At 36.9% G+C, this 9,954-nt stretch overlaps 1 protein-coding gene across 1 annotated transcript in view; it reads right to left on the bottom strand.

The window, feature by feature from the left end:
* Window positions 1-6,273: 6,273 nt before the first annotated feature.
* MYO3B (myosin IIIB) overlaps window positions 6,274-9,954 on the bottom strand; it is a 183,681-nt gene continuing 180,000 nt past the window's right edge. Inside the window, exons 34-36 of the mRNA XM_030454152.1 lie at window positions 7,881-7,987; window positions 7,460-7,506; window positions 6,274-6,479 (exon numbers count right to left, since the gene is read on the bottom strand). Of these exons, the coding sequence (XP_030310012.1) occupies window positions 6,344-6,479; window positions 7,460-7,506; window positions 7,881-7,987 (290 nt within the window). The 3' untranslated portion in view covers window positions 6,274-6,343. The remainder of the gene's footprint in view (window positions 6,480-7,459; window positions 7,507-7,880; window positions 7,988-9,954) is intronic.

The raw sequence follows: 9,954 nt of genomic DNA, 5'->3' as shown, positions 1-9,954 counted from the left end.
ATCTAAATTGTATTTCTTGTCACAGCACTGAGTAGTACACATTCCTTGGGATATTACAAAACTAAGTTTCTGTTTCAAAGACTGTGCTATCTCAGGAAGAGCCATTCTGTCATAGAAGCCTTTACATAATCTCTTCTGTTGCATTGTGTTAATTTGTTGCTTTTAACAAGGAGCAGCAGCTAGAGCCAAACACATTTAATAAACCATGTCACACAATTTTGTCCAAGTACCTCCTCTGCATTCTTCTCCCTTTGCTAGAGGTTGTACCTCCACATTATCACATCCCAGCCATAGAACACTGCCATGCCCCAGCATCCTGTTTTCAGAGGATTCCTTCCACCAGAACCACAAGACCCCGCAACTCCCCATCCTGGCCTCACCCATCCCCACCAATGCATCACACAGCATGGCACACAAGTTCTGCTCTTCCAGTTTTAGATAGGTCTTCATCAGAGACTTGCCACAATCAGCAGAAAATGTTTGGAAACGTCCCTGAGAGGCCTCCCTTCTCCCCAGCACTGTACTCCAGCTCAATGGACTGCATCTGGTGATATGGCTGCCACCAAGAAATCAAGATGAGGTTTTCAAGCCTACTTTTCACTGGTGATGGGTCAGCAACTGGGACTTGGGTCTTTTGAAGAAAAATGCAAACATGTTGATCTACCTAGGTCCCATCTGAATTTGCCAACGATTTTATGAAACACTATTTAAATTATTGAAAAAATAATCTCTCTCCGCAATTAAAAAAAAAATTGGCCTGCCAAACAAAAGCAAGGAATTTTATCTACTACTGGCCTAATCAATAATATGTAATCTGGCTTCTGGAAACATTACTCCAGGATGTGTTTTTCACTTATCTGCTCCTATGTCCTCTAGCATCATAGCACATGACTAGGACAATAAATACTCCCATGACAACATAATGTGTATTTACTCTTCTGACTGATACTGGATTTATACATATAATAAAATAATTTCCAATAATTCTTCAGGGATCCATTAAGACAAGTCAGGGCACCAGCCTGTGTTTAAAGACACAGCACACCAGTATTAGGAATTGTCAGCCTCCTCCCTTGCCAGTTCCACAAAGGAGGCACAAAGCCTCTCCCTGAGTTTGGTATCCTTTAGCTCCAGCCCAGAGAACTGCTCCCTGGCCTGTGGTTTTCACAGCACCCTGAGCTACTAATAGTCAGGGAGTCGTGCTCTGCTGCCAAGCAGAAATACCTTCTGTTAACTAAGCATCCTGCTACAGTCCTTCTCAGGGTTAAAGAACAGGGTTAAAGAAAAGGCCCATTATCAAAAGGATTTCTAGCACAAAATTGACACATTTTCTCATATTTTGTTATCAGAGTTAAAAGAATAAGGATGGATAACTGTATCACATGCCATGTATTGTGCATGTATTTGTACTAAAACTACTAACCTGTTTCTTTTAGGATGATCTGTTTGTGTAATATTGCTTCATTTTAATTTGTATGTACTATCTGTGCTTAGTTAGCCAGAAAATGTTTCAAAATGCCACAGCTTGCTTGTCATTCTATTTTGAGGAGGAAAAAAGAAAAAAAAAAAAGAAAAAAAAAAGAAGGAATAAGATGTATTGGTAGATGTCAGTTATTTACCTCATTGCTAGTTACTTTACAATAAAAAGAGGGAAATAAATTATTCTATTATAGTTTGTTTTTTTCTAAATACAAGCTTTTCAAATTGGGAACTAAACCCCATTTTACATACGTTTCTATTTGTCGTAAAATAGCTAGAGCTACTACCTAGACATTTTAACCTCTAGCCATTTGCTCCCACCACAAAACTACTTTACCAGTCCCTTTATGAAATCCCATAACTTTTTCACCAAATTACATATTTCTCTATGTTTGCTAAAGAAGAAACTCAGTGACAGACCCAAGTTCTGAAATGTGCAGTTTGGTTGTTTGTCCTCATACACATGAAATTAAGCCAAGATCAGTCAATATTGAAAAGAGACCTTGTGTATTAAAACTGCAGGCTTGAGGCATATGTGTATTGCACTATCTGAGAAAACCACATAGTGAGGGATATGAAACTCATCCTGTTTTTCTTCTGTTTATTGAGTTCAATATCAAATAAGAACAGACCTAAAGCCACTACCTATCTTCAGTTTCTTATTTACTTTGCATTTTTAAGATGTCCTGTATTAAAAAACATACCTGTTTTGCATGATTATAGAAGATACAAATAAAAAAGTTTCTTTGCGATAGTGGATGTGGATTGTGACAATGATGGTTTGAGATTATCCAGTCAGGACTATCTTTAAATATAAGCACAACAAAAGCTGAAAGGATCTAAATAGAGAAAATAACAACACTAGGAGATTCCTTACAAATCTTTCTGGTGAGCAATCATTTAAGTTGAATGAGAAGTGCACAGGAGGGATGTAAAAAGTAGCAAAAAGAAAGGGAAAGGGTAAGTCCCTTTTACTGTCTGACAGCACAAGTCAGAAGGTCTCCAGCTCAATTAAAAAGGACCATGTTTAAATACATTTATTTTGTTTAAAACTGAAACAAAAAATCTACTTTGTGTTTGTGTGTATGTGCTGTAAAGTGCTTAGTACCACTGTGTACCAGAAGTCAGGTACTTACTGGAATTAAACCAAAACGAGACAATTGCTTAGAGGCATAAACATTCCGTTGTATAAACCACAGTAAAATACCATATTACTATAATGATATAGGCATTATGCTTATATTAGCAACTATACTAATGACATAAGATAATCAGCATTAGGAAGAAATACTTCCTACTATTAGGAAGAGATCTTGCTTCCAGTAAGATGACTTTGTATTCGCGCAGAGTGGGTTCCTTTCTGTACCTACCACTGAAAAATCAGACCTAAATTGATTTTCCTTTTGGAAACAAGACAAAGGTTTAGCTTCTCATTATTTATAGCCATATTTTATAAGTTTCTAAGTAACAGCTCCTTGGATAGCCTGACAGGGTCCACAGAGCACAAAAGCCCTTTCCACTACTCTTACAGTGTCTGGCTGGTGGAGGTCACAGTGGGGGCAAATTTAAGATGGCTGCAATTTACTTCTATTCTAAGGTCCCTTTATGTTACTAAAGTGATGTAAATGTTTAAGTGAGAAGCACGTATAAAATTACCAAATGAAAGGGGCTAATCTCCAAAAGCTCCCTGCCCAATTTTTGTTGTTACAGAGAGGTTTTTAAGCTGCCATAACTGAAGGGTAGAAATTGTCCTCAGCAAGAACCAGTTTCTAGTGCCATTAAGGTCTACAGAAGAAATCTACTAAAAGCCCTTGTTGAGCTTCATCCTTTCCTTTCCCATCTGCTGAAAAGTGTTTAATACATTACACATTGTATAAGAAATGCTCCTCTTCCTAACAGAAATCAAACTCTTTACTTCTATAAAATATAAAGAACAGGATATATTGTGAGCTATTAAGTAAAATACAATAATATTTCAGGATAATATATGCAAAAAAAAAAAAAAATCAGAACAATGCTTCAATGATACCAAAACAAAATGATGTTCATTTGGTTCACATTGATGTGCTCCCACTGACCATGGTCACCACATTGACCTGTCTCCCATGCTACTTTTTCATGCACAAATCAATCAAACAAACAAACACATCTATCAACGTAGGAACAGAAGTTCAACTCTTTGGCCAGTTCTAGTATGACTGCCTGGCTCTACCGCAAGCTGAGGATATGGTATACAATAAGCTAAAAGCATTTATGGACTCTAAAATGAGGATTAGAGAAGGTCACCTCACAGGGGTTATCTGGTGAGAGTAAAAGAAGATTTAAAAAAAAAAATAAAAAAACAAATTGGGAAAGGGCAGTAAGTTATAAAATAGTAAAATGCAAAGACCAGCTTTGTGCACCTTTTTTAGACCAAAGTAGCAAGAATTACCATTCATTATTCATTGCTAGTAACTTCAGCATAACATACTTGTGACATTGAATTATTTTCAAAATTATAAATACAACAAGGAAAATACTGCATTTTGCCCTTTCAGTGCAATTAAAGGCTGTTTAAAATCTCTTTGAAGTCCGGTTCTGATGGCTGAGATTGATACAAGCTTAACAATAGGGAAAAAAAAAAAAAAAAAAAAAAACCTAAGGAATGTACTTAGGGAGTGTTTGCATTTTGCTTGTGCTTTGCTATTTAATGTTCTGAAGCTGCTCTTGTTAACTCAGGCTCCCATTCAGCAAAGAACTTATCTATGTGAAATTTCATTTATTTCAGTGGGAGGGAGGCTTTGGCTTAAGTGTTTCACTGAACTATATATTATTTTTCACTCCTTTATGAAATTAACAGAACTACTCAGAATAATGTTACTCAATGTAAGGTAAATTGCTGTTTTTCAGTCAGGTGACATAATACCTAGCTGGAAGCCTCACAACCATTTAATGAAAAGACAGGTTAACAGTGCATACTAATGATGTGAATTGCAAGAATAATCAAACTTTGTTTTTCCCAACAGTTTTCAAAAAGGAATGGTGAAATCACAAAGCATCGATATTGCTAGAAATCCATGTGATCTATGCCAATATAAGAACAGAATAACTAACTTGACTCTTTTAAAATAATGAAGAATTTATATATTGCACAGGAAAACAAAAGCTGTATGTTATTTTTTATGAGGTATCATAACAAGTCTCATTCTGGCTACATTTTCACAAAATCTAAAGACACTGATCTGCACACACGTATTCATATCAATTACCATTTATATGTGCACTGCATATTCTAGTATCATTAATTCATCTGCAGCTACTCACCAGTTCTCTGTTAAAGGAGTTCCTAAATTTTAAGGGCTCTTAAGTCCACACCCAAAAATAAAGCAGAGGAGAATGAGAAGTAAACCAAAGGACTTTGGTCTCTGACAGGATTTTAATACTTCTTGACTGAGGGGTTGTTCTTCCTGGAACAGCTGAATCCTCTCATTCTCATCTGCCTCACCTGACTTAATTTCTGTGTTTATTAGGAGAGACAAAGCTATTGCTGAACTATTTCATTAGCCTTTCTCCTTTTAAACCCTTCTGGTTTAGGGATGCCCTGACTGCACTCAGGTCTTATTTCTTATGTCATCTTTCCTTGTGCTGTAGTCAAAAAAGATGATGGTGTCAGTAAACCTTGATCGTAAGAAATTCTGTAGCTTAAAGAACAGGTGTCAACATCACCTCCACGAGGATGAAGGTTTGCTAGTGCAGATCAGGGTAAACCTATTGGAGGAGAGATAAAAACAAGCATCATAGCATGGTTTCTAAAAAAAAAAAAAAAAAAATTGAGCAAATTTGTAATGCGGTACACACGAGCGTTTTATTTCCAGAAGTCTTTGACATGAGCTTGTACAGAAAAGAAGCAAAGAATTGTTACAGATCAAAACTGTGGCTCAGAAATAGAGCAAGATGAAATAGCTTCTGTCACAGAAACAGTTACCAGCAAAGCAGCTCAGTGTTTCATAAAGAGTTACATATTGTTTCATCAAGGATTTGGGAAAGAAGTAAGAAACAAGCCGAAAAATTTGCAGGTGACATTTTTTTTTACTGCTGCATAAAAGAAGGCTGTGGAAGGGCAGGAATCACTGGAGCACAGAGATAGAGGTTAAGGAAGAAACTACATACTTGCATGGATAACAAGAATAATGAGTATGATGATGGTTTCAGTCACAAGGGCTATATGAAGCACTGTGTGAAATGTTAGCTTAAAAATAGTTTTGTTTCTCATACTTGAAACAATTCTTCACTTGAACTTATGGTAAACTAATACTTTGTCAGAAAAAAATTTACAAGATAAATTGAGACACAATTATTATTTTAGATAATTTTACTGCATACATTTTTGTCATGTTAAAAGCCACACACAGTCCAGGAAGTTATAAAGGGTATTGTTTAATACCAATCTGATGGAATACAAAACATTTTCACTATGACCCCAAGATTTCTACAGAGATCTTTTAATCCAGTTCAGCTCCTTGATCTTTTTCAGTCATCTCTACCAGCAGTTGTGCCAGCACAACAGAAGGGATGGCTCAGGGTGGGAACAGCAGCCGGGGGAGCAGGGAAGAAGGGGTCAGCACTGTGTAACTTGCTGCTAAACAAACGTGTCTGCTATCAATATCAACACATTCAGGTAGTGCTGCTCACCTTTACTCCAAGTTGCTTATAGAAATACACTAAATGGGACATTTTATAGCTCCAAAACCAGGTCTAAATTAGTGAATGTTACTAGATGAAAATATAATTTTAATTCTACAGACACACATGTACAAAGGTAATTAGAAGAAATTACAAGCATGAAAATACTCTTACCAGTACTAGTCAATAGAGTAAGTGAGGTTCAGCTTTGAGCAAAAGACACACCTCTTGAAGAAGGAGGAGATGGGGAGCTGAGAAAGCTGTTATCTTCAGGCATGGATTCAACAGCTGACAATGACTTGTAATACTCATCTTCTCTGTCAAGCACTTTGATTTGGCTTGAAGGAAAACAAACAACATTCATTAAGTTAAAAATTTAATTCTGTCAATATCTTCAGAAATACAAATTCACTACCAATGTGAAAATGAAGAGGGACAGTACAAAAAAGGAAAAAAAAGATCGGATGGTTTGATGAGAAAGATTACACATCCGAAAGTGTTCACTTTGCCATTGCTTTTTTATGGTTATACTCTGAATGGTTCTCAGGACCAATGGAATGCAATACACTCTTTCAGTTTGGGTGTACAGAATATTTGCATCAAACAGGTATTTCATTTAAGCAATGTGGCTTTTTGGTCTGTATATGTTCTACAAGTACAGCTGATGATACACTGTGAATATGAGCTACACATGACCAGTCAGTGAAAAATTCTGGCAATTGTATAGTAGCCAGCCTGGCTTTTTTAAATTGTTTTCAGTAATTTCTACCTATTGCCAGGCAGTAGCTGCTCATGTGACAATGAGAACTGACTCAGTTCAGTGGGGAAGCAGAGACCCCCTTTTGGGCTGAGTGGCCTCTCTGTCACCTCTTAAAAAGTTCTTCAGCCCTCCCCCAGGAGGAGCCGATTGTGAGTGTGCTGCTGCAAACTGGCACAGCTTGTCTTTGCTCTAGGTCAGAGAACTCCAGTTTCAACACCCTTAATATGGCACCTTCCAGTAGTGCTAAATGCACTTAAAACATGAAGAAAGCTTTTTTCTTTTTTTCTTTTTTTCTTTTTTTCTTTTTTTTTTTTTTTTTTCAGTAGTACTCAGAGAGAGCTGGGGAGCATATTTTGTAAGAATTAGTTCTAGTGTCTGCAGACAGCAGTATATACAAGTTTTACATTTGCTTCTGCAGAAAATGTCCAAAGTCAATGCACAGAAATATGTTAATTGTTTATTTTTAGAAACCTCTCTAGAAAGTTTTGCATATTCTGTAATATCACAAAGGACTTCTTCTGTTTACTGTTGCTTAGAACTAAGAAGATAGATATTTACCCAAGTTTTCTTGGCTTCCTCTTGCTCCCTTGATATTCTAGAGTTCCCTGTGGAGAGGGCCAAGAACACACAGTCAAAGCAAAGCAGCAAGTCGTTAATTTTTAATTCAAAGTGATTTTGTGTTGAATGCAAGCAGATGCTGATAATATCAGAAGTCACAGCATAATTTTTTTGATCAAAGGGCTCAAGTGAGCCTGATGAAGCATGCATCTTGCTCGTCTTTGATAAACCACATCAATTATTCACCGTGAAGGCAGACATCCTGACATGAAAGCAACAGATAAAGAGCATAAGCACATGTTCAAGACGAGAGCAGAAGAACGTGGGGGTGGGGCTGGAGGGGCTGAAACAGGTATTAATAACGGAATTATTAACTGGAAACAAAGCCAGTAAAACAGCTTTATTGCCACTTTGAACTCACATTTAACTGGTTATAGTACATGTTGTCCTCAGGGCTATTCAGCATTTTGGGCTGCTGACATCGTCGACGAGGTGTTCTCAGCTTCTGTTCAAGACAGTTTTCTGAACCTAAAGTAAGATAACACCATTTAGTTTTAAGCTGTGCCAGGTGCTGTGAATGTGTTTAGTGTATTTTAAGGAGTCTTTTCTTCTGTCCTGTTTGGTCCTGGATTTAGTATCAAGTCTGTCCTATCCAAAATAAGCACACAGAAACTTGGACATCTTGGAGATCTTTTTTTTCTCTTTTGAAACTCAGTTCAAACACAAGTTTTTAAGCAGAACTTAATTTTTATTTTTATAACATTTTTTGATTCTTCTATATGACTATATCACACAGCTCCTTATTCCTTTCATACTTTATCTTAGCATCTTCTGTTATCTAAGCAGGAAATTAGGTATATTGTGACTAGCTAGGGATATATCATTCAGCAGCAGCAAAACCATTTTTTCTACAGTAGACAGTAATAAACGCCTTTGACTGATGGGACTTAGTCTATTATCATCTTTTTTATTATATAAAAAAGCTACATTCTTGACATGGATCTCTGTTTAATCAAAGTAATTGGACAGGTTTGGAATTATGCTTCCTTAATATAATTTGTCAAGCAACAGTTAAGTAACAGTTGCTTGAAGTCATCTGGAAAACAGCATTTAAAGATGAAGGAAGTATTTCAGAAGGGGTGGATTCTGAAGAGAAATATTTTTTTATTTAGGGAAAAAGATATTATGGTGTGCTGTACACTATTTTATCAGGTGTTTTCTGTCGCATGTTCTTGACATTATCAGAACAACTATATTCAGGATAAATCAGAATCACTAAATTACTAAAAGACACTGTGGAGGGTAAGGAAAGGTCATTTGTTTCCAACTAATTCTCCCAAAGCCTTTTCCTTTTCTGATACTTTCCTGTTAAAAACAATTTTAGTACAAATACAAAGAGTTTTTGGTGGCATTGAAGGAAAAATACACTTGATATCACAATTGCCTTCCATACTGCATGGGAACATTGCTCTGATACAAGCACAAAGATCAAGAAGGACCTAACTTCCTCAAGTCAATATGGCTTGTGTGGATGCAGGGCTCCAATCTCACAAATCCATTCGTAAGATCTGTCCTTAAGAAGCAGGTAGTGTTACCAAGGAGGCTTATTATACACCTAGGTTTACAGTCTGCAACTTTTGTACTTTTCTGCAAGTACCGTGTGAGGTAGAGGAGATGTTGAACTTTGGCCTTTTCAGCCAAATGACTGTTCTGGGAGATTTTCTCTCTTTCACTGTCTTTCTCCCTCTCCACAGTGAAATCTGAAAGATATTAGTTTGCAGTGTGGGACTGCAAAGTCTGTGTGGGAGGGGAGCACTTGTTTCCTGCCAACAACCATGTTCCCTCAAGCCACCTGGGAGGGATGGTGGCTTAAATGGCTGCTGAGGGTGGCCTGAGCCAGTGAACTGACTGCAGAGCTGGGTCTAAAATTAAAAAACAATTTTATATAGCAAGGTTACATTTCTCCAGCAATACAAAATTATTTTTAAATGATACACCCATTCTGCTTGCTAATTTAATACCCAAAGCTTCAGTGTTTTATCCTGTCAATTTAAGTCAGCCTTTATATTTTTCCTAAAGAGACTGTGATGGATGAGGCTGAATGCTTGCACCTGTCATTGTACGTAAGCAGACAAAGCAGAGGCTTTTCCAGAAAATACTTCTGGGGAAATTTGGTGCACAAGTAATATCTGTGGTTTTGGAGAGCTTTTCTCTAATATTTATATAGGACATAGGTGCAATTTTTTTTTCTCCCTGAGGTCTCTGAAAGTTCTTTAGACGACCTGTCGTAACTCCATTCTACTCTCTCTCTGTTAGCTCTTAAAGTTACTCAAATTGATCTTAGAGCTTTCTCTGTCTTGGGACAACAGGGTCTGCAATTTTTGCAAGCAGTGTTTTCATGTGCAAAGCCACTAGGAGTTCCTTTTTACAACAATATGGCTCTCCTATACCTGTCCACAAATACTTCTTTTTCATTCTATCAAGAGGCTGATACA

This window comes from Calypte anna, chromosome 7, assembly GCF_003957555.1.
Source record: "Calypte anna isolate BGI_N300 chromosome 7, bCalAnn1_v1.p, whole genome shotgun sequence".
NCBI lineage: Eukaryota > Metazoa > Chordata > Aves > Apodiformes > Trochilidae > Calypte > Calypte anna.
Note: the sequence above shows the minus strand (reverse complement) of the source record. Positions and strands in the feature narration are given on the sequence as shown.